This window comes from Monodon monoceros, unplaced genomic scaffold (assembly GCF_005190385.1).
Source record: "Monodon monoceros isolate NGI ecotype Baffin Bay Population unplaced genomic scaffold, NGI_Narwhal_1 Super_Scaffold_12, whole genome shotgun sequence".
Lineage (NCBI taxonomy): Eukaryota > Metazoa > Chordata > Mammalia > Artiodactyla > Monodontidae > Monodon > Monodon monoceros.
The window spans coordinates 144615500-144639951 of record NW_021703768.1 but is presented as its reverse complement, the minus strand read 5'-3'; the positions used below and the strand labels follow the sequence as shown (position 1 = coordinate 144639951).

General features: G+C 45.7%; 1 protein-coding gene across 7 annotated transcripts in view; it reads right to left on the bottom strand.

Annotated features, from left to right (window-relative positions):
- Positions 1 to 22741, bottom strand: part of DOCK2 (dedicator of cytokinesis 2) — a 405468-nt gene extending 382727 nt beyond the window's left edge. Inside the window, exons 1-3 of one of the 7 annotated variants that reach the window (XM_029217458.1) lie at positions 22726 to 22741; positions 22388 to 22484; positions 1449 to 1532 (exon numbers count right to left, since the gene is read on the bottom strand). In XM_029217458.1, coding sequence (XP_029073291.1) covers positions 1449 to 1532; positions 22388 to 22430 — 127 coding nt within the window. In that variant the 5' untranslated portion in view covers positions 22431 to 22484; positions 22726 to 22741. Of the gene's footprint in view, positions 1 to 1448; positions 1533 to 4947; positions 5108 to 8233; positions 8406 to 8494; positions 8796 to 8896; positions 8989 to 19495; positions 19647 to 22387; positions 22509 to 22725 lie in introns of those variants that run through there. The other 6 variants (XM_029217457.1, XM_029217460.1, XM_029217462.1 and 3 more) reach the window with 6 other exon arrangements.
- Positions 22742 to 24452: the final 1711 nt, after the last annotated feature.

Genomic DNA, 24452 nt, shown 5'->3' with positions numbered 1-24452 from the left:
CAAAAATAAATAAATAAATAAATTACTTTAAAAAAGAAATCCTTAAAAAATAAATAAATAAATAGCAACAGTACTAAAGCATAAAATAAACGTAAGGAAGGTGAACAAAGTTCTCATTTCCCCCATGATGATTCCTTTAAAGCTGCTTTGAAATATCAAATATCAAATTCTTTCTCCCTCCAAAAAGCATTTTCTGTTTGTTTGCTTTTTGGTTTGCATTTGTGTGTGTGTGTGTGTGTGTGTGTGTGTGTGTGTGTGTGTATGTGGACACGCACTCCTTCATGAATCTGCAGAGGTGCTCTGTTAATTGCATATAGCTAATCTAGGGCTGAAGATACCACCTGTCCTGCAGGTTGCTGTGAGGAGTAACTAGACTAACATGTTATGGGAATTTAGCACAGTACTCACTATGTGGTTAAGAACCCAAAGATGGCTAGCTCTGTAGGCATCCTCCTTTCCTCCGGCCCTCTATTTCTCCTTGAGGGGGCCTCCTTAACACTAGCACACCTGCCTCCTGCCTACCCCTCACCCCCATCCCAGCACAGGAGAGCCTAACCTGAGGGATTAGCTGGGAAACAGGGACAGAGCCCCCTCTGCCCTCCTTTCTCTTTGCTCTGCCTGACCACAGGAAGGACACACTCTATGCCCTCCACACAGCAGGATTATAGTCAGGCCCAGGCAGGAGGAGATCCATGGTGGCCCAGCTGGGCAGTGAGGGCTGGGAGAGCCTGCCTGAATGTAGTCAGCCCATAAGCAAGCTCATTCGACACTTACACCCAAGCCGTGCTCCCAATGTCAATTTTATCAGTGACAGGTGATACATTGATTTCTAATGGCCTGACTCATGAGTCCAAGGCTATTAACCTTTGTGCAAACTTTAAAAACCACCACCATCGCCAAGATGGTGGACACAGCCCAACAGACACCTGGCTTCACAAGAGATGACACCTCTGTGGGAAGAAAGAGATGCCATTTTGCCCAAGACAGGGCACCCAGCTTGCTGAAGGGAGTGAGTACTGCTTCCTGGCCCAGATGCAGTGTCCAAACCACACAGCTATGTACAGCAGAACTGGAATCAGGATTATAATTTACTGGACCTTTCAAAACCCTAATAATGCTGATATTCCTTTATAATGGTGTTGAAACTAATAAAGAAGTGTATCTAGAAGGTGTCATAGGGCCCAACAGCTCCATGGCTGGGCAGATAGAGAGCACAATGAACATCAGACCACCCAGTTTGGCTTTTGTTTCTAAGTATGAATTCCTACAATAACAAAGCATTATTTTCAGTAAATCTGAAATACTAATATTAGCAAAATGTATTTAAATAGACCACACAGAGGTGCAAGTTCCAAGAGAGGGCTGGAGGTGCTGGGTATGTCCTGGGGGTGTCCCAACACCATCAGCAAGCTCCTGGCATCCAAGGGTCGCCTGGGCCAGTGACTCACCTCCACAGGTCTCCTGTATTCGCACCACATCGCCAATCTGCAGGGAGAGCTGGGGGACTCCGCTCCCTTGGAAGTTGTATATGGCTGTGAAATGAAATGGAACAGAGAGGCAGCCTGGTGAGACCTCTGGATACCAAGAATCTCTGCTCCTTCCTGCCCTTCCTTTCTTGACTTTATCTGATGACCATGCAGCCCACATGGCTAAACAAAACCAATGTAAAACCAATGTAAAAACCACTGCCTGCCACAGGAGTCAATGCAGGCCCAGCCTGGCTCCCAAAGGCCCCCATTCATTAGTCAAACATGACCTCTCCCTAGCACAGGTAATGCACTCCAGTCTGAGTGACAAGGATGGCGTTTATGTCATTCCCATGGTTGACCTCCCACTGTACACCCGGCATGTGCTCAGCACATCCTCTCATTCCATTCCCAAAGCAACCCTGCGAGGTGTAAACTGTGATCCCATTTTGCAGATAAGGAAATGGAGGTGCTTAGAGGTTAAACAATTTGGCCAAAATCATGAGGCTAGGAAGTGACAGGAAAACCAGTATCTAACTTCCATATTCTCAACTGCTATTGTGAGCTACTTGCTGCTCCCTAATTACTCCATCCTGGTGACAGCAGCCTAAAATGCCAGTCTTTCTACCACTCATTTACACTGTCTACCTTCCCATTTACACTGTCAGCTTCTGGGGAGTAGCAGCTGGCTATGAAAACACCCAGAGTCCCCTGCGTGGTATGGGAGCCTCTGCTAATCCCTTGGAATGTGAGATTACACCGTATCATTGCAGTGCTCAGCCCCTACTTAGCATCACTTGCTAAGTGAGGACCAGGCCATACTGTTAACCTAGGGATGAAGCTTGTTTCAGGAATATCCAGCTTGGAAGAGCTTCAAGAACAGAATAGGACACAATGGTGTTTGATTTGACGTGTGAATCAAAACACAAGTGTTTTGGTTTAAGGAAAGACCCTCAGGAGGATGGATGAATGATCCTACAAGGTTGTCCTCATTCATTCATGCAGCAGATATTCAGTAAGTGCCTACAATACGCCAGGCACGTGCTAGGCACTGATCTTGCTCTTTTGGTGAATACACAAATAAATACAAGGTTACAAAATATGATACATGTGATGTAAGAAACAAATAGGGCCTGATAGAGGAGGCATCAATTTTTGTTGGGGTAGTTAAGAAAGGACCCCCTGAGCTGATGATACATGGAGGATTCAAACAAGTCAGCTATGGGAACAGAAAGGGGGGAAGGGCATTTCAGGAAGTGGGAATAGCATACGCAAAGGCCCCAAGTAAGGAAGACCCTTGGCACATTCAGAGAGCAAAAAGGAAACTGCTGTGCATGGAGTATAAGGGAGGAGGTGGGTGACACAGAGGAGGCTGGAGAGACAAGAACCAGGTCATGCAGGGCTTCACGATGACTTTGGGCTTTACTCCAAGAGAACAGGAAGCTGGATAGATTTTACTTAGTTATTTGGTAATAGCTTTATTTAGATACAATTTGCCCACTTAAAGTATATACTTCAATGATTTACTCAGAGAGCTGTGAAACCACCACCATGATTAATTTTAGAACATTCTCATCACCTCAAAAAAGTCCCCTGAGCCACAATCGGCCACTAATCTACTTTCTGTCTCTATAGATTTGCCTATTCTGGACATTTCGTACAAATAGAATCACATAATATGTGGTCTTTTGCAACTGGCTTCTTTTACTCAGCACAAGGTTTTTAAGATTCATTCATGTTGTAGCAACTATCATTACTTCATTCATTTTTATGGCTGAATAATATTCCATTGTATAAATACACCAGTGGATAGAAGGCTGAAGGCTGTTAAGCGGGGGAGTGATGTAACCCCATCACGTCGACTGCTGTTGGGGGAGTGGATGGCGGGAGGCAGAGTGGATGTGGCGGAGCCCACGAGGAGACCCTTGCTTTGTCCCTCTAATCCCAGAGGTCTTTGAACCAAGGAGAGACTTGCTGCTGATGAACCATGAGACCAAGCAGTGCAGGAGGTAGATTAACTAAATGAGAGGAATCCTGAGTCCTCTCGGTAGTCTTACCACTGATTCAGTTCATTCCCTCTCCCTTTGCTCCTCAGTTTCCTCATGTGTCAACAAACAAAATGCATTTAAAAACTACTTTTTCGAGTGAAATCAGCAAAAATGGTGAAATAGGGAGTTCCAAGCGCCTGTCCCTCCAAAGAAGCAATTAAAAATCCAGCAAAAATGGTCAGAATCAACTTTATCAGAACTCTGAAAAACAGTCAAAAGTTTACAGCAACCAAGCAAATGCTTACTCAAGAAAAGGCAACTGAAACCTGGTAGAGTTTTGTAGCATTTTAACTTATCCTTATCCCATTCTCTACTCCCTATCTTAGTGGCAGTCTTGAAGATGGTGTTCCGTGTTCCTGTGGGTTCCCGGGGCTGGAGGGAGCAGAGCAGACCTTGTCCCAAGAAACTGTACAGTAGTTGCTTGTTTTGATCTGTCTGTGGGCTCCCTGAAGGACTAAAGCCATGAGCTTGCCTTTATTTCCCTGACTTGGGACTTTCTTAAGGGAGAGAAACAGCTATGCAAAGGGCATTGATCAAAAACATTTAAAGTCAAAAGAACTACCTGCTTCCATACAGGGCAAAGAATATAAGTTTGGTCAAACAATAATACCACTAATAAACCTGGGAGGAAAGGCTTAGGAGTGAAATACTTTGGAGAATAAAGAGCTTTGAAGAATACCACCTATTGCAGGGGATCTAGAAGGCCATGATGAGTTGGACACATGTTGAAAAAGGATGGGAGAAAGCCCAAAGTTCTCAGCTCTGGTTGACCTTCAAGCTCCATACAGGGAGGAAATGCAGGCTCTGGCAGAGCTGTAAATGGCCTGGCTAAGTGTTGAACGTAAGCCCCAACACACATGCGCGCAGCTGCAAAGACTAGGTTTTTTTTCTTTCAATTCCAGGCATTTAGAGACTTCAGTGACCACATGCAACAAACAATACAGTCTTAACAAAAATACTTTAGAAAAGTCGCTAAACAAACAAACTACTACAATCTATATCAAGCAGTGACAATAGCCCTGGCAAGGAGGGAGACTCTGACGTCTGAGTTAGCACATCATAATATTCAAGATATCCAGTTTTCAGCACAAAATTATGAGGCATGTAAGAAACAAGAAAGTATGGCCCATTCACAGGAAAAAGAGAATTTAATAGAAACTGCCCCTGAAGAATGACAGACAGTGGACTTGGGAGACAAAGACTTTAAATCAATTATCTTAAGTATGCTCAAATATCCAAAGGAAACTATGGACAAAGAACTAAAGGAAACCAGGGGAATAATGTCTCAGAAAACGGAGAATATAGTCAAAGAGAGAGAAATTATAAAAAGGAATCAGATAAAAATTCTGGAGCTGAAAAGTACAATAACAAATGTAAAAATTTTATTAGAGAGGTTCAACATCAGATATGAGCAGTCAGAAGGAATCAATGACCTTAAAAATAGGTCTGTTGAGGGGTTTCCCTGGTGGTGCAGTGGTTGAGAGTCCGCCTGCCGATGCAGGGGATGCAGGTTTGTGCCCCGGTCCGGGAGGATCCCGCATGCAGCAGAGCGGCTGGGCCTGTGAGCCATGGCCGCTGAGCCTGTGCAACCGGAGCCTGTGCTCTGCAGTGGGAGAGGCCGCGGCAGTGAGAGGCCTGTGTACCACAAAAAAAAAAAAAAAAAAAAAAAAAGGTCTATTGAGATTAGCCAGACTGAGGAGCAGAAAGAAAAAGAATGAAGAGAAATTAACAGATCCTAAGGGACCTGTGGAACAATATCAAGCACACCAACATCCACATAACGGGAGTTCTATAATGAGAGGAAAGAAAGAGAAAGTAGCAGAAAGAAAATTTGAAAAAATAATGGTCAAAAACTTGCATTTGATGGAAGACAAGAATCTATACATCCAAGAAGCTCAATGAAATCCAAGCAGGATAAACTTAAAGAGATCCATACCAAGACAAAATAGTCAAATTGTCAAGAACAAGAAACAGAGTCTTAAAAATAGCAAGAGAGAAGCAATTCATCATGTACAATGAATCTTCAATAAAATTAACACATGATTTCTTTTTAGAAGCTGGTGAAACTAGAAGGCAGTGGATGACATATTTAAAGTGCTGAAGGAAAAAAAAAATGTCAACCAAGAATTCTATATCACACAAAATTATCTTCAAAAATGAAGGAGAAATGAAGAGATAAAAACAGGGATTCCATCACTGATAGACAATTGGAAAGACAAATACAGAAAGCAATAATTACAAATCCATGGTAACAGGCATAGGGTGTATAAAGATGTAATGTGTGACAGCAACAATACAAAAGGGAAGAAACAAACATATAGAAGCAGAGATTTTTGTATACTATTGAAGCTAAGTTGGTTTTAACTTAAACTATATTGTTATAAACGTAAGATACTGGTGGTAAAACCCAGGTTAACCACTAAGAAAATAACTAAAAAATATAGAGGAGGGAAAAAACAGTAAACCAGACAAAATCAGTTAAACATAGAAGAAGGTAGTAATGAAAAATTGAGGAACAAAAAAAGATGTAAGATACATAGAAAACAAATGGCAAAATGGAAGAAGTAAGTCCTTCCTTATGAGTATATACTTTAAATGTAAATGGATTAAACCCTTTTGTCAAAAGGCAGAGATTTACAGAAAAGATTCTTTTAAAAATCCACCATAAAATAAATAAATAACTAAATACATACATACATAAATCCACCACGATCCAACTATATGTTGTCTACAAGAGATTCACTTTAGGTCCAAAGATACAAATAAGTTCAAAATAAAAGAATGAGGGAAAGAAGTTCCACACACATAGTAACAAAAAGAGAGCTTGGTGGGTATACCAACATTAGACAAAATAGACTTTAAGTCAAAAATTGTTACAAGAGACAAAGAAGGACATAATATATTGGCAAAAGAGTCAGTACACCAAGAAGATATAGCAATTATAAACATATATGTACTTAATAATATAACACCAAAATATATGAGGCAAACATTGACACAATTAAAGGGAGAAATAGATAGTTCTACAATAATAATTGGAGACCTCAGTACTCTACTATCAATAATGGATAGAACAAGTAGGCATGAAATCAATAGGGAAACAAGACCTGAACAACACTATAGATAACTAGTCCTGGGACTTCCCTGGTGGCGCAGTGGTTAAGAATCGCCTGCCAACGTAGGGGACACGGGTTCGATCCCTGGTCCGGGAAGATCCCACATGCTGCGGAACAACAAAGCCCGTGTGCCACAACTACAGAGCCTGCACTCTAGAGCCTGCAAGCCACAACTACTGAGCCCACCTGCCACAACTACTGAAGCCCACGTGCCTAGAGCCCGTGCTCCACAACAAGAGAAGCCACCACAATAAGAAGCCTGCACAACACAACTAAGAGTAGGCCCAGCCCGCTGCAACTAGAGAAAGCCCGCACGCAGCAACAAAGACCCAAAATGCAGCCAAAAATAAATAAAATTTTTAAAAATAATAACTAGTCCTAACAGACGTATACAGAATACTCCATCCTACAATAGCAGAATACATTCTTCTCAAATGCACATGAAATAGTCTCCAGATAGATGACATGTTAGGCCACAAAACAAGTCTCAATAAATTAAGAAAAGACTGAAATTATACAAAGCATCTTTTCCAATCACAAAGGAATGAAGCTAGAAATGAAAAACAGAAAAAAAAACAACTGGAAAATTCACAAATACGTGTAAATGGAACAACATACCCTTAAACAACCAGAGGGTCAAATGAGAACTCACAAGCGAGATCAAAAAATATTTTAAGACAAATACAAATTAAAATACAACCTATCAAAACTTACAGATGCAGTGAAAGCAGTGATCACATCAGTGAAGAGGCCTTGGAAAGAAATGAGGTCAAAACCTTTCTCAAATATAAACAAGCAGCATTTATAATGTTCCTCCACTATATCACAGAGAAGCGTATTCTCAACTGCCCTTTCATGCTGTCATTACAACTACTGCATGAGGTAGTACTATCCCCACTCTACAGAGGAGAAAACTGAGGTTCAGATGGTTTGAGTAGCTTATCCAAGACCCACCCACAGAGTGGTAAATCACAGAGCCAGGACTTCAACCCTGTCCTGTGCCTTGTTCATTCCCTGCATCCACTGCCTCTCCACAGCATCTGATGGCAGGTGTTCAGGTGTTCACCAGACCCTGCTTCAGGCTTCTGTTTGCCACACTCTCTGAGCTGCATTCTCTGCGGGAAAAGGATGAAACCTGTAGGCTTTTTAGTCCAAAGACCTATACAAATCAGCCCTTTCACCAGGGGACCAACTAGCCTTTTTGAGTATTCACAGGGGTGGAAAGTCTCAATCCTGAGAGATAATAAAGCTTGGGAGTTATGAGCCAGTGTCCCTGGAGTAAGACAAATGTGGCTCCTGAGCCCAGTTCTGCCCTTTGCCAGCTCTGGTCTCAAGCCCAGGGTTGCAGAGTATGATTTGTCCAGCACAAGGCCAGCACGAGGCCACCAAGCCAAAGACAGCAGTAGAGGCTGGCACCCAACCTCTGATCTGCTTGCCAAGGCCTCGGCCCTACCGAGGCACTGTGCCCACCAGGGGAGGGGTGCATCTTTGTAATTCACACAGAGGAACTGTAGGGGCCAGCGGCAGTCTGCTTGAGCAGCAACTTCACCTCCCCAAGCCTCATTTTCCTCAACTGTAGAAAGGAGGAGATGATGGTCCCTACCTTGAAGAGTTCCTTGGAAGCTTGGCTGAGATCAATACACAGAAAAAGTCTTTACTCTGTGTCTGGCCGGAGTAAGTGGTCAATAAAAAGTAGTCACTTTTCTCTTTATTGGCACTATAATACCTCCTAGAGCAATCCATTCAGAGGAACTCCTTCAGAGCTCTTCTTTGTGTCACCTTTAAATCTGCTTCCTTGCAGTTTGCATTCAATGGCACTGTCAGTCAACAATGAATAAAATTAAACCTTTGCCCAAAAACAAACCTTGAGAGGACCCTCAGGGGACTCAGAGTTCTCTTCTCCTGCATAAAGCTTCCCCGTTTCTTCATTCCCTCCACACCTGGCCTCAATTCAAATCCTGTCCCCACAAAGGCTGCTAGCATTTGGACCCACTCCAGCTTGCAGATGCCCTAATTCTGCAGACTCTCCACTCCCTGATCCCTCCAGCTCCAGAGGTCTGGCTGAGGACATGCCTGCCAAGGAGCTGGGCAGGGCCACAGAAGCAACTGAAGGTTTCTAACAGAAGAAAACCATCCATGATATGTGTTTGCCTCTGGAGCACCAGCAAATTAGCTTTGTCCATCAGATATTTAAAGGGCAGGGCAAGACTCTATTTTGTTCCCAGACTATATCCTTCCCATCTTTCCTGAGGAATCTCTTCCTCACCCTCTGCCCAGCTCTGTCAGGTGAGAAGGCACCAACCCACTGGCTTAGGAAGATATCTTGGACAGATCTTGAAACTTCATATTCAACATGGAGGTCTGTGTTCATTCCAAAGACTCACATCATATGAAAATGAAAGTAACTGACACTGCCCTTTAATTTATAAATGTATTTCTGCCTTTGCATGAAGACCTCTGTTCTCAAGGCTCCATTTGGGGAAAAGCAGACATTACTGACAAAGGAAGTGGCTTTGCATACCGGTACCCAATTCTGTTAAGTTTTCTAAATGACTAACAGGAAACTTTGAACCAGAATGCCACTCTTTGCTAAAGTTTGATTGCTTATCTATGAATCTCTCCTGAGTTGTTTCTGACCAGTGTCAGAACAGTTCATCTTCTTCCCCATTCCCTGCAGGCCTAACCACCCTTGAGTTCTGAGTGAGTGATGGAAAGGCCGGAAAACATGAGGAAGGTATAGGAATAAGTAATAAGTAAAAATCACTGAAATCATAGCCTGCCCCACACTGGCCATGCCCATCATGGAAGATAAACAAGTGGTGAAAGGATTCCCACAGATACCCATTCCAGCTTCCCCTTTTCATACGAGGTCTCCGTGCCTTGGAGAACCCTGGCACATCCCAGTGAAGGATCTGACCTCTCCTTGTATCAAAATACTATACTCAGGAGCCAAGGCAGCAGCTAGTCACTGATAAGCCTAACCAGACCAAAATACTTATGACCAAAGATCAAGGGGGTGCTTCAAGTACCAGGGCCATCTGAGGTCACTGAACCCAATGAGGACTCTAATGTTGGAAATCCTAGAGTGTCAAGCCAGTGGGAGCTTTTGAGACAGGTGGGACTTCCAACAACCCTGGAAATCAGATCTACTGATTAGCCACCAACTTTACTTAAACGTATTGAAATGCCCTGCTCATCAGGAGCCCAAATCAAGAGAAATAAGGGAAAAGTAAACATACCATTGCTACAGCATGCAGCTCACAGAAACAAATAGGGTTGGGGTCTCTGTGCTTCGGGCAATGTTAGGAGATAAGTACAGTATTTCACTTGGATTTATACACGAGGAAACTGAGGCAGACAGAGAATAAACAACTTATTCTAATATCTCTAACTAATAAGGCAGTTATCCAGAAGTCTGGATTCTAACCACTTCATATACTGCTTGACGCCCCACAAATGGTAAACACACATACTGTGTACCAAGCACATGTTATTTTTCAACAGATATTCATTTGAGCACCTACTGTGTGCCAGATACTGAGTATATGGCAATAGTGATAAATAAGACAGACAAAATTCCTCACACTTTACTTGTACCAGCTCATTTAATCTTCACAGTAACACTCCAAGGTATTCCCCTCCACATAACATATGAGAGACTTAAAGACAGATTAAGGAACTTGCCCGTGGCCACACAGCTAGAAAGTGGTAGAAAGTGGAGTCAAACCCAGATTGGAGTCTAAAGTCCTTATTTCCCTGACTAACCCATTGCTGATGTCACGATTTATTGTGTGTGTGTGAGTATATATGTATGTGTATATATATGTGTGTGTGTGTGTGTGTGTGTGTGTATGTACTAGACTTGTTCATTTCCCATCTCCTTCAGCCTCAGCGAGGGTGAAAACTGAGTCTGCCTGTCGGCCACTGAATTCCCAGTGTTGAGAACAGCATCTGGCTCACAGTTGAGGTTCAATCAATATTTACTGAACTTTAATAAATACTTGTTAAACTGAAGGAACACGAACATGAAGGGCAGGTATGTCTCTTCTTCTAAGTTTTTTCTTGCATTTCTTGAGATTACTTGCTGAGATGCTGAGCCAGCTGGGCTGCCAATTTTGATTGCAGCCATCAAGTGCCCTGTGACCCTTCAGGATGGATTTCGTACCTCATCAGGGCCCCTGCCACTTGCTGATGTGTTTCAAAACAAAAGCTTCAGCAAACACCAAGTGTTAATAGAGTTTGTACAAGTAGCTACATAAGAGGAACACAAACAATATTGGAGAAAAAGAATGTAATTGCCTGAAGCTCACTTCTCTAGTCCCTGAACTGGGCTTTGGATGGTCTCCACTCCAGGGAGAAACAGAACTAGCTGGCAGGTCCACTTTGGATTCAAGTGAAACATATTCATTGAAATATACAAGCAGTTTGCCTGGAGTCTCTGGACAAGGTGTTGACAGCTGCAGCACCAAGGCAACATCCTGACATTGCATCAGGGAGGGTGAATGCGATGACCCAGCAGAAGCTTCTGGCAGCGAGGTCAGAGCTCAAACCCGGTGCAAGTCAGCAGTGGATGAGGCAGGAGAATCACAGCCAGAGGGAGCCAAGGGGGAGGAGGTGTTCCTCCCCTGACCAGGAGAGGACAAGAATTACAACCTCTACAGAACACTTTCTATGTATCAGACACTTCTCCAATGATTTTGCCTACAGTCACCTATTTAATTCCAGCACCTATTTAATCTTGTGGTGGGTAAAATTATGGTCAATTCTGTTTTACAGATGAGCAAACTGAGGTAGTGTGAGATGAAGTGAACAGCCCAGGGTGACACAGCTAGGAAGGTGGCGAGCCAGGATTTCGCCCCAGGCAGGCTGGCTCCAGAACATACACCCTCAACCATTACACCACACTGCCTCTCGCTAGTGGATGTGTATTTAGCACCTGCTCCCTGCCAGGTGCTTTACGACCCCTACTGGATCCTCCTAGAAACCTTACAGGTTGCCATAGGTGAGCCAAGGTGACATTCCCAGCCAACAAGAAGGAAGTTGAGATTCCCATGAGTTCTCTAAAACAGTGATTCTCAACTGGGAACAATTTCGCCCCCAAGGGAACATCTGTCAATGTCTGGACACATTTTTGGTTGTCACAATCCTGGGGGTGGGGGAGGCAGGGATGGGGAGTGGAGGAGCTCCTAGCGTCTAGCTGGGGAAGTCAGGGACACTGCTAAATGTCCTACAGAGCACAGGATAGCCCCATAACAAGAACCATCTGGCCCCACGTGTCAACAGTGTCAAGGTTGATGAGTCCTGCTAAAACATCATGCTGGGATTCACCCTCTCCTTCCCAGTGCTCCCAGTATAGGCACACGCACACAAACACTCACGCACACACTGTCTCACACTCTTCTGCGTTCACACACTCACATGCTAGAATTGGAAGAGAGGCTTTATGATGAAACCAAGGGCTGATTTCTCAGCCCCCAACCTCCAATGCAGGCAGCATCTGGAAGGTTAGAAAGAAAGGTAGAGTGAGAGAGGATGGCTCCTGCTCCCCTGGAGCTTTGGGGAAATCTAGTTCAAGAGACAAAATGAACACACAAGAAACAAGAGGCTGCTTTTTAAAAAAGAAAGGGCTAAGCTGTGGGGCACGGCAGCTGTGGGCTCTCAGAGAAGAGAGATCAAGAGAGGCCCCATCAGGGCTTCCCTGGTGGCGCAGTGGTTGAGAGTCCACCTGCCGATGCAGGGGACACGGGTTCGTGCCCCGGTCCGGGAGGATCCCATATGCCGCGGAGCGGCTGGGCCGGTGAGCCATGGCCACTGAGCCCGCGCGTCCGGAGCCTGTGCTCCGTAACGGGAGAGGCCACAGCGGTGAGAGGCCCGTGTACCGCAAAAAAAAAAAAAAGAGAGGCCCCATCAAAGAACTGAGACTAGAGAGAGAGGAAGGGGCAGAGGGAGGGCAAGGAGAAGAACTGGGGTAAGAGCGCTGGGGAGGTTGGTGGGGAAGGAAATACCACAAGGGCAAGGAGAAGGGAGGGGAAATCAGCTTGACGGGTGCACAGTCGCAGTGAGTCCTAAGGTGAGAACCATGGGGCTTGGTGCGGTGGCCAACTACAGGGGTCCAGGTGTTTGAAGCAGAATTCAAGAACACTCCAATTATTGTTGTGCTCTCTCTTAGGACTTAGTCTGCTGACAGGGAAGGGGGTAAGGGTGAGGAGATGAAGGCAAGATGGGGCAACTCACCTGAATCTTATGAGGCTACCAGAAAGTGTAAAACCTCCAACCTCTCTCCCCTCTCCATCCCCCACCTTCTGCCCACTCATTCACCCACCCACCCATCCGATCAACAACTACTCACTGAGCATCTGCTCTGTGCTAGGCACTCTGTGTGGGAGAAGAAGGAACACAGGATTGCGGTCATGGTGTTTACATTCTATGGAGGAGCCAGAGAATTCTACACAAGGCTACAATGAAATACGATGGGGGTGATAGCAGGAGCCACAGTGACCTGAAGTAAGGGGTGCACCCATCCCCAACCTGAGAAATGGGGACATTAGTACTGATAACAGTGTTCTTTCCTGCCTCAAACAAAAAGAAGGAGAGGTTACTACTGGCTCATAAGCTTCCTGAGAGCAGAGACTGTGTTTTTCAGCTCTGGGCCCCAGTACTCAGCTCAGGACCATGACTTAGCATGGGTTCACTGAACTTAATTGATCTGAATAGACTATAAAAATAGTTTTCTTAATCTCGGCCACTCCCAGGTCTAAGGATTCACACCCTGGGCAGAACACCTTGGCTGTACCTATTATATCTAGTCACTGAGTACATTTTAGCAGGGTCCTTAACTGGCTTCCATGAATGGGCCATAATGAAACTGTAATGCAAAACTGCACATGTGCATGTTTTTGTAGGAAGAGTGTTTGGATTCCCAAGGGTCCTGCGTTACAATAACGATGATCTTTTCTGCTAGTACCTTCTGTGGTACTACCATGTTTCTGCTAGTACCACAGAGCCAGATGGAATCAAATTCGACCCCCAACAGAGCTCTGCCGTCAGACAATAAGCCATCCAGTGGGGGAGACAACCTGCAGTCACATAACTAAAAGACAAGGTGAAAAATGAAGATTTTGATAAAGCAGAAGACATTTCTTCCAGGGATGAGATGTACGAAAACCACTGGAAAAAGGCTGCATTTCAGCAAGAGCTTAAATCTCTCTGCTCTTCAGTTTCCTCATCTCTGAAATGAACATAAAAGTACCCATCTCTCAGGGTGGCCGTGAGGGTTAAACATGGTACCACAAGTGCTTTATAAATGGACTGGACTGAAAAAAGTTGAGGCAATGTTATTATTTATGACAATGTTGATGACAACTTAGATCAGGGGACTAACTAAGGAAGTCCTGTAGGTAGTTCCATTCTCCCAGCTGCTCAGACCAAAACCATGGTGTCACCCTTAACTACTTCCTTTCATACCCACGTCCAATCCATGAGGAAAATCCCTTATGCCACCTACAGCACACACAGCTAAGCACATCTCACCTCCTCCACTGCTGCATCCTTGGGGGGGTCCCCCGCCATTTCTTGCCTGGTTATCGTAGTGACTGCCATACTGGCCTCCCTGCTTCCACCTTTAATTCCCCTCTATCTACTAACCATAAAACTTCTAGAGTAATTCTTTTAAAATAAGACAGAACAGTGGTTGCCAAGGGGGAGGGGGCAGGGGAGGGATGGATTGGGAGTTTGGGGTTAGTAGATGCAAACCATTATGTATAGAACAGATAAACAACAAGGTCCTACTGTATAGCACAGGGAACTTCATTCAATATCCAGGGATAAACCATAATGGAAAAGAATATACATAAATGTGTGTGTGTGTATAATTGAGTCACTTTGCTGTACAGCAGAAATTAACACAACATTGTAAATCAACTATACTTCAGTTAAAAACCAAATTAAAAAAAAATAAGAGAACATTCTGCAATTCTTCTCAAACCCTACAGTGCCCCACCCGCTTCCATTCAGAGTGAAAGCCAAAGTCCTTATAACATGTACCAGGCACTACTCAATACAACCTCTCTTCAGATAACTCATTTCCTACAGTTCTGCCCCTGGGTTACTCCACTCCATTCACAGTGGCCTCCCACACATCAGAGAGGCTTCCTCCTCAGGACATTTGCATTGGCTGTTTATTCTTCCTGGAACACTTTTTCCTGAGACAACGACCTTGTCGCCACCGCCAGTGAGGCAAGCAGCAAAATCCCCCTTCCCGGGCAAATCCTCAGGGTCCAGCTGGCACAAGGTGTGTCCCTTTGCTGCAGCAGTCGTGGGCTCTTGGGACCTGACATTGCTAGCACTTAATCCACCCCAACAAATGCCTGCTCAGCATTGGCTCTGTTCAGACCCTGTGCTGGATGCTGAGGCATCTATGCAAGTCACATGGCCCACCTAGGTCCCCTTCATCATCCTGGTTTAGGATCTGACCCAAGGGATCATGTGTTATCAGGGGAACACTGAGTGCCCTGGGGCAATGTCTGGAGAGGGGTCTGGAAAAGTGCCCACATTGTCAGCCACATCCCCCTCCTGCACTGCTTTAAATCAGTGCAGAAGCTGACAGTGTCCTAGTGGGGTCAGAAGGACAAGCGATGGATGGCTTTTTCCAAGGAGAACTAAAAACCAAGTAAGACTTAAGATGTTGACAAACTCAGCCTGACTGTTGTTCGCCTCACACGAATTAAAGAAAGTGGAATGAAAGGAGAGAGTGCCTATTAAAGGGAACATTTGTGGTGCCTCCACACAGATTCCTCTGGAGTTGGGTGGCAATAAGCACTAGCATTCACCATTTGCAGAACATGTGGAGCAAAACTCAGACTGTGGCACCCATGTGTAATTGAATATTAAAGGCCTGTAAGCTTAAAAAAAAAAAAAAAAAGAAGTCCAAAGGTCCAGAAATTAGCAGAATATTATGGTGACTACACTGTCTGTCTCAAAATATAGCAGCAATATAAGGATGCTGAACTCAGGAGGAAGCAGAGCTTAGCAAACACAGTCTGTCAAGGCTCATTCAAACTCAAACATTATGGCTGGGGGCAAGATGGCCACTAACTAATGTAGTTCCCATAAACCTAGGGATTAGGACAATCTACTTAAATGAACTCAAACAGTCAGCCCAGCAGGCACTCCTAAACAATCCCAAGTTGCATCCGAAAGTAGGCAGCCCAGGCACCTAAGAATTGGTGGTAGGAAGGAATGAGATTTCCAATCCATGTGTTTTTGTTGCACCAGACTAATTTCTGGGGACCAGTCCGAAGATACAATTGGCCTCCATAGCCAAGATCCACGTACTAAGATCCCTCTAAGCATTTCCTTTGCAATTCTTTTCCCCATTGCTCCTCAGAGGCCTTCTGAGACCATCCTATTTAAGATTCCTTCCCTCCAATACTCTCATTCATGAGACAAACTCTTTTATTACAGGAGCACATGTCACGATTTGTAGTGATATGCCTATTGATTTTTCCACAGGTTTCTTTTTGTCTTCCCCACTAGACTATAAGCTCCAAAAGGGTAGGAACCATATTGGCCAAATTCTAGTAATCTTACCGTCTAGCGCAGTGCCCGGCACATAGGAAATGCCCAATAAATATTTAAGAAATAAATGAAGAATGAATGAGTGCATGAGTGAACAAGTTGGTGAGTAAATGATGGTCTCTATCTCTCCTCCTTAGCTATTAACTCTGGCGACAAGAGCAGTATAAGTGGTCCCTCTGTAGTAGAGGTCTGCCCTGGGTGTGTTTGGGATGCACGTTTGACTCATGCCTCCTACTCCAAGAATCTGTCCCCATCCACGACTCCTGCGATCCTCATGATCCCACCCCATAACCATAGCGTATTGGAAAAGGCAGCACCCTGCTCAGAGTTCGGCCCATTCTTAGCGTGGTGATGACCTCTGACCTGGGGGGCCTTTATTGAAAAGGTGTGTCAGTCCACTCAGATCTCAGGACTTTGAACAAATAAACACAGAGAGAGGATTCAGAGGGTGCTGGCACTGCAAAGTCATGCCAGGTTGAGGCAGGTGGCATGCTGGTGGTGTCAGTGTTCTCAGAATATGAAAGCTATGAAGAGGAGAAGAGGAAGGAGCACAGCGCTCCGAAGTTTACAGCAGCTGGGAAGCCATGAGGAGACGGGCAGAGTTTTCCGGTCTCCTCAGACCAGGCCTTTCCAGAGGACTGCTGCTCAAGTTTCCCGGATTTCTGTTTGATGTCCCTTGATGCTTAAAACACACCACTTCCCTCCTCACATACAGCCACACACCACATACATTTTAATTGAACTACTTTAAGTGGATTTTGTTCCTTGTAATAAGAGTCTGTGCTGCAAGGGACTCAATCACCCATTGCGCACTCCAAATCTGTCCATCGCAGTATGGACCAGATCTGTCCAGGAAACAGCATCACCTGCATCCCTGGACCAGGGAGAGGTCTCGAATTCATCCGTATTCCCCAATCAAGATGTGAAACAGACCCCTCCTCAACTTTTGCAGAGCCTGTTATGATTTGAATTGTGCCCCACCCCACAAAACAAAAGATATGCTATATTCCTAACTCCCAGCACCTCAGAATGCAGCCTTATTTGGAGATAGTCTTTTCAGAGGTAATAAAGTTCAAATGAGGTCATTAGGGTGGGCCCTCACCCAACATGACTGGTGTTCTTATTAAAATGGAAAATTTGGAAAGAGACACACACACAGGAAGAACGCCACGTGAAGACAGAGGCAGAGACTGGGGTGCTACTTCTACTAAGCCATGGGACACCAAAGATTGCCAGCCAGCAAGCCACTCGAAGCTAGGGGAGAGACAGGGGACAGATTAGATTGTCCTTCACAGCCCTCCGAAGGAACCAAGTGATAACTCCCCAGCACCACACATAGATACACAACCATAACTCGAGATGATCTGCACGGAGAAGAGGTTTCTGAGCATAACTGAAGCCCCTACACAAATCTACCCAGCAGGCCCAGCTTCAGGGTAAACAAACCTTTCTTCTGCATTCACCCTCTGAGGACCCCTGCCTTGAAGGCTTCTTTTACAATCCCTAAATATCATACCGCAGACCACAGGTCAACTGTTAGGAACCCAGCTGTCGCCCTCCCTACTGCTGCAAATTCACATGTTGAAGCTCCATATTTGGATCAGGTCTGTAAGGATGTGATTAAGTTAAAACGAAGCCGTTAGGGTGGGGCCCTAATCCAACTGGACTTGCGTCCTTCTAAGAAGAGGAGAAGACACAAGGGGTGAGCATGCACACAGAGAAGACCATATGAGGACAAAGCAAGGAGAAGGCAGTTGTCTGCAGGCCTAGGAGGTCTCAGGAGAAATCAACTAACTAGCACCTTGGACTCGGAACTCCAGCCTCCAGAACTGTGAGAAGATAGCTTCTGTTACTTAAGCCACCCGGTCTGTGGTATTTTGTTATGGCTGCCTGAGAAAACTAAAATATCATCCCTAATATCCTACTGCCCTCCTTCCTCAGGGATGCACACTGGATATTTAGCTGGGCGCATGGCTACTTACGTTGCAGACTACACTTCCAGGTTCCACTGCAGCTAGGTTCAGTCACGTGATTAGGTTTTAAGCCAAAAGGATACAAGAGGAAGTGTCCAGTGGGCCTTCAAGTAAGTGTCCTTAACGAGCAGTGTCATGCCCTTCTTGTTCCCTTCATCCTTCTTGCTGGCTGACAATAGAGGCTTAAGCAGCCAGTTTGGTTCAAAAGGCAGAAGCCTCGTGCCAAGGAAACCATGCAGGAGACAGAAAGAGCCACGCTACCGCCTCTTCAGGGACCATTTCTGGGCTTTCTACATGAGAGGCAAATAAGCTTCTAGCTTGGTTAAGCCACTACTTTGGGCGTTTTCTGTCACCTGTAGTCATACTTATCCCTAACTGATACTGTTACTTGCTCTTTCTACCTCCTCCTTTTCTGTCTTCCATTGTCTCCTCCAAGGATAAAGCTCTGACCAATGACAAGAGTCTCAGGCAGAGAGGATTAAGATAGTAAAAGCCAAAGGGAAATGTTAATTATAAGGGGACTCCTGCGGGATTAACTAATGAGGCAGTCAGTAGATAGGTAAATTGTCACCCACTGCTGTTCCACTCTATGTCTAACCCCTGCCCCCCTCCCAAGTGATTAAATTATCTTCTTACAGGTGACACGCCTGCTCGAAAACTCCACTGCTCACAAAATGAAGTCCAAACTTATAAGCTTGGTACTCACAGCCCTTCACAACCTGACCATAATCTACCTCTCCAACTATTTTTTATTTCTACAAACATCCACTAAAACCAAAGCAGACTATTTATTGACCCAAAAGCCAGACCCATTCCAACCTCCTGCCTTTGTCTACGATGTTTCTCCTCCCAGATTCCCTCCTAGTGTTGTGCAAAGGGTCTGGTGTCTGAGGACAACTGAATTTAAGGCCCAGCCCAAGTACTTCCAAGTTATGTGAACTCTGGAACCCTTCGTCTGTACAATGAGAATAATAATATGCTGCCTCACATAGATGCTCTGAAGCCAGACAAAGATACTGCATGAGAGTGGCTCTTGTAAACCATAAATTACTACACTTATTCTTGTAAGGCATGACTGTCCTGAACCTGGCATTAGGGCACATTACCTGTCTCTCTTGGCTCTGCACCTATCAGGTACGCCCCTTGACCTCAGTCGCTAACTTTCATTGACCAGTCTCAATACTAATGCTTTTCAATACACAATGATCTCATGAAATCCATATTATCATTATTACTCCTACATAAAGTAGGAGTAATGAGGAAAGATGAGGAAACAGGACCAAATTTGAACTCACAGCCCAAGCTTCTAAACTTACCCGTATCTCCTCAAGGGCAGAGGCTGCATCTTTTCTTCATAGCTACACTGTCTTGTCTGTGGAAACTCTTACCCACTTCTACCCAAGGGTCCTCTCTGGAACTCTAATGGATCACATTTTAAAGCTCCATCAAGGAAGTAAAAAAGAGCCTGGCCAGGGATCTACATGAGGCTCACCCTGGCTGCTCATCAGACAGTAAGATGAGAAAGAAGCCAAGCGGTTCTGGTGATGAAGCTGTCCCCAGAAAAGCCAGCCCCCCAGACAAACAGACACCAGCAGCCCTTGTCAGCTAGGCCAGAGGAAGAGGAAACCAAATGCGAAAGCAAAGCTCAGGTTTTCCTGTGTTAGGCTGGCTGGGACTCTGGAGATGTTCCAAGGACCCCCTAATCCTTACATGGCTCTAGCTCTTCGTTTTCCTCCAAGCCCCCATACTCATTATCTCAGATACTCTTCTAAAAGAACGTCTTGAAAGACAAAAGTAGTAATACCTAGACTTGCAGTGAGGAAACTAGAGCACAGACCTGCCTGCAAAAATGGTAGTGTCAGAACTAGAGCCCAGACTCCTTACTCTTAGGCCACGGTTCTTTCTGCTGGGTGACTCCAGTCCCCTGTCTCATCATAACCTAAGCCTTGCCCTTCCCTTCCATCTACCTGGAGTCTACAGAGGAGGGTTGGAGATTACCTTCCTTACCTCTGACATTCATCTGCAGAGAAAAAGAGATCCTTTGATAAGCAGACACCTACCAAGTGCTCTATGGCCCCCTAAAGGGTCATACACCTTCTGACTCCCAGCCCCAAAGAGAATTTTCACTACCATCAGAAGAATCCCCTGGGCCTAGAGCCTAACAGAGTTCCTAGTCTCTGAGCACATAGGTGGGATTTCCTCAGCAAAGGAGGGTGAAAACCTTACTTCATTCAGTAGCCCCCTCCCATCCTGTGATGTCATGTCCTGAACTGGGCTCCCAAGCAGAGAATAAAGGCTAAAAATAATAACTAATAACATTTAGTGAGGATTTGTATGATCGTCATTCCAGGCACTTTATATGGATTACTATCATTGAGTCCTCCCACAACCCTGGAAAGCAGGTGCTGTTATTACTCCCAATACACAGACAGGGAAACTGAGGCATGGAGAGAGTAAGTAACTTGTCTAGCTCACAAGGCTGGGAAGCATTGGAAGCTGGAATCCAAGAGCAGGCACCAGAGCCCATGAGCTTCACACCATAGCACAGGGCCTACACAGCAGGAACACACTACAGCCCTTCGACCAGAGGGTGGGACTCTTCCGCCACACTCAACTGCCCCCATTAACTGCCCTCGTCATCCTGGACCACCAATACCATCCCTGTCTGCCACCCAGGTGCCTTTGCTCTTCTGTCTGCCCAGCCTCCCTCCACACTGGCTTCAGCACAAATCTCATGTCCCTCCCCTGCTCAGAAGCCCTCTATGGCTCCCAACTGCCTAGATGGAAAAAGTCTCAACTTCTTAGCCTGGCATTCAGAGCCTTCCAAAATGTGGCTCCAACTTACTTTGAGCATCACCATTCCCTTCAATGCACCCTCCCCTCAAGGCGAAAGGAGCTACCACTCTTCTTTGCTGGATGTGCTCTTTTTTCCCTGGATAGTCCCTTTGTGTCCAGCTTTCATCTCCTAGACCACATTGGTCCCTCCACCTATAATGGTCTGCTCCATTTCTCAGTCCCCATCTTCACCTGAGCGGTGTTTCAGCCTGGAAGGGCCAGAGTTAGAGAAGCTTTAAAGTTCAAAAGTTACTGAGTCTAGTTCAATATAGGTGGAGAAACTGAGAAACGGAGCCTCCTTCAGGGTATGGAATATTATTTGCTCTTTGGATAGGGACCATTCATCTTTCAACACTCCACAGTGCTTGGAGCCTAGTAAGTGAATGAATAAGTGTTGAGCCCTCCAGGACTGTGTTTCTCCAGCAGTGGCCTTGGGATTCCCTACATCATTCCCTACTCTTGGCCCTTGGGTCTTCCAACATCTGACCTGTTCAATCCTTATCTCTGAGGGTGGTATCTGGTATCTGCCTGTGTAGCAAGCCACAGAGTGGCTTTTAAATTCACACTTATTTGAAAACCACAGTGAATCTATGGGGATTGCACCATGCGTGCCACTTAGTAGAAAGAGTCCTAGTACCTGAAGCCTCCCTTCCCCCAGCCACCACTTCCGGCCCTCAGCTTGAGGCAGAGGCCTCTGGGAGCTTAGATGGCTGAAGCTGATGAGGCTGGCTTCTTGGATATGCCCCTATAACCCGGTGGGAGCCTTTCTCCCCAGGGGCTCTCTGGGGCTGAGTGAAGGGTCTTGCCCTCCAGCCCTACGCCCCCAGCTTGCACAGCCCTCTGGACGCTCTGACAAATAAGGGTCATCTGACCCAGGAGGAACAGGCAGGGGAAGCAAGCAGATGGGTGTCGCTTTGGGCAGCGGGGGAGGGAGGCATGTTGGGCCAGGCCAGCCTCAGCCAAGGGAGAGAATGATGCTCCCTCCAAGAGGCCAAGTCTCCAGATGGGGTGAAGGAGTCCTTGCAATGCCAGGAGCCTGACGCAGAGCCAGGCTGCTAAGAGCTCTGCTGGAACCCGTCTAGAAAATGCATAAAGCGTTTGGAGAGAGAGGGTAGCCCTGTGGCGGCAGCAGGAGAGGGAGCGGGCTGGGCGTAGCCTGCTGGGCAGGGCACCCACCTTCATCTCCCCCCCCCCCCCCGCCTCCCTTTTCCTGCCCAGCTGGTGCCACAGCAGGCTGAGGGAGCCACTGCACCCTCAAAGCTTGAGTCAGTGCTCTGAGCCCACGTCCGCGCTGCTGGCTCCCCAGCCTCTTCCTATGCGGTTCTTTGGCCACCTGCCCTTCTCCCTGCTGAGGACCCCATGCCCACACCTACCCACTCCATGTCGCTCCTTGTCAGTTTTGCGCCAGGGGGCCATGGCTTGGCCGTGGGGCGTGGGGGCGGGGGGCGGCTGCAGGCACCTCGCGTCGTCCTGTGGGGAAGCAGCCAGGGGGTGGCTAGGCGTTCTGCCGGGCCCCACTTCCTTCCTCTTTTCAAACTCCCTCTCAGGGCCCGCCCTCCCTCCCCAGGGTGACCCGGCCCTCCTCCTCTTCCTCCCTCCCTTTGGGCAGGGGCACAGCAGAAGGCTAGGGGTTAGAAAGCCCCCACAAAGCTTAGGGGCCACCTCCAACTTGTCTCCTGCCCAGGCAAGCTGGCAGAGGCCAAGCAGATACCTGGTGTCACCCAGGCCATCGCCACAAGTGCAGGAAGTTCCCTGGTAACTGAGCCTAGTGATTAAACCGAGCTCCCTCCCACCTAGCAGGAGCTTTAGTGTCAGATGTGGGTTCAAATCCAGACTCTGAGGCTTTACAGCTATGCAACTAGGACAAATTACTTCATTTATCTAAGCTTCAGTGTTTTTTATCTGTAAAATGGGATACTGGTACCTACCTCATATGATTACTGCTAGAAGTAGAGAAGACAAAACACGCAGCAGGTGACATCCAGGAGTTACTGTGATGACTAGAGGAGGTATTACATGCCGTAGTTAACATATGAGTTAAACATCCACCTGGAGGGGAGGTCATTTGGAATTTTATCCTTTTGGTGCCACGACCCATTTGAAAATCTGATAAAAGCTCAGGAAACTCTCCTCTGAAAATATACAAGCACAGAATTTATCAACAATGCCAGGAAGTCAAGGGTGCTCTAATAGCCAGCAACAGTGGACCCTGGCAAATGAGTCCTAGAGTAAAAGGTTAATGGAGACATTTCTCAGAAAATGCTCTGGGAATAGACTCTATTGAGAAGCAAAACTATCCCTTTGAACCACAGTGATAAGACTGAATTAAAATCTTCCTGAATTTTCTTCATTCACAACTCTCGCAGCCCTTTTCTGATTTGCACTAGAGAGTCAATAAGATAGATTAGGCAATACCACAGCTGACAGGCAGCTATGGTAAGCTATTAATTTCACTTTATCTAAAGTTATTTCCTTTTCAGTTGTCTAGCAGCACAAATTGGGTAGTATTTTTTATAGAGAGCGGTTGAATCAGTCAGAATTCCACCAGGGAAATGGAACCAGTAGGACATATATGTGTGTTCACTGACTGATTGACTGATTGATTGCACGGAATTGGCTTATGTAAGTGGAGCTGGCTAGGTAAGTCTGAAATGCATACGACGGGCCTCTAGGGAGTGCAGGCTGGAAACTCTCAGGAAGGAGCTGAAGCTGCTGTCCCCAGGTAGAATTTCTTCTTTTTTCAAGGAAAGTACAGTCAAGGACTTCTAACTGATTGGATCCCGCCTACTCAGATTGTTGAAGACAATCTCCTTCACTTAACATCAACTGGTTGTAGATGTTAATTACATCTACAAACTACTTCCACAACAACACCTGGATTGGTGTTTGGTTGAATAATTAGGGTCTACAGTCTCACCAAGTTGACTCATAAAACTAACCATCAGAGCAGTATTACAAACTGGACTAAACACCAGAGGTTGGCAAACTTTTCTGTAAAAGATCAGATAGTAAATATTGCAGTCTTTGCAGGCCAACAGGCAAAATCAAGGATATTATGTAGTTACTTATATAACAGACAGAAAACAAGCTTCCACAATTTTTATTGATAAAATTCAAAATCTGACATTAATAATTGAGTATACTCTTTTGTGATACAGGTCTACTAATGAGAAAGATAAATTTGTGGGTTAGATCACATTTCACCCCATTAGAGTTCAAAGTTAGTGTTCTCTCTGATCAAAATTGATGGCAACTATTCATCTGTTAATGGTGATCTGTAATGACATTTTGCATTTCATCTTTGAAAACGGCTTTCCCCACAGGTGGTGTGTAGTAAAGAATTAACCTTGCCCCCAGAATGGCCAGGTATTTGTCCTCAGCTTTGGGAAGTGATCTCTCGGAATGTCATGGTTTGCCTGGGAAACTTGGGTCACACTG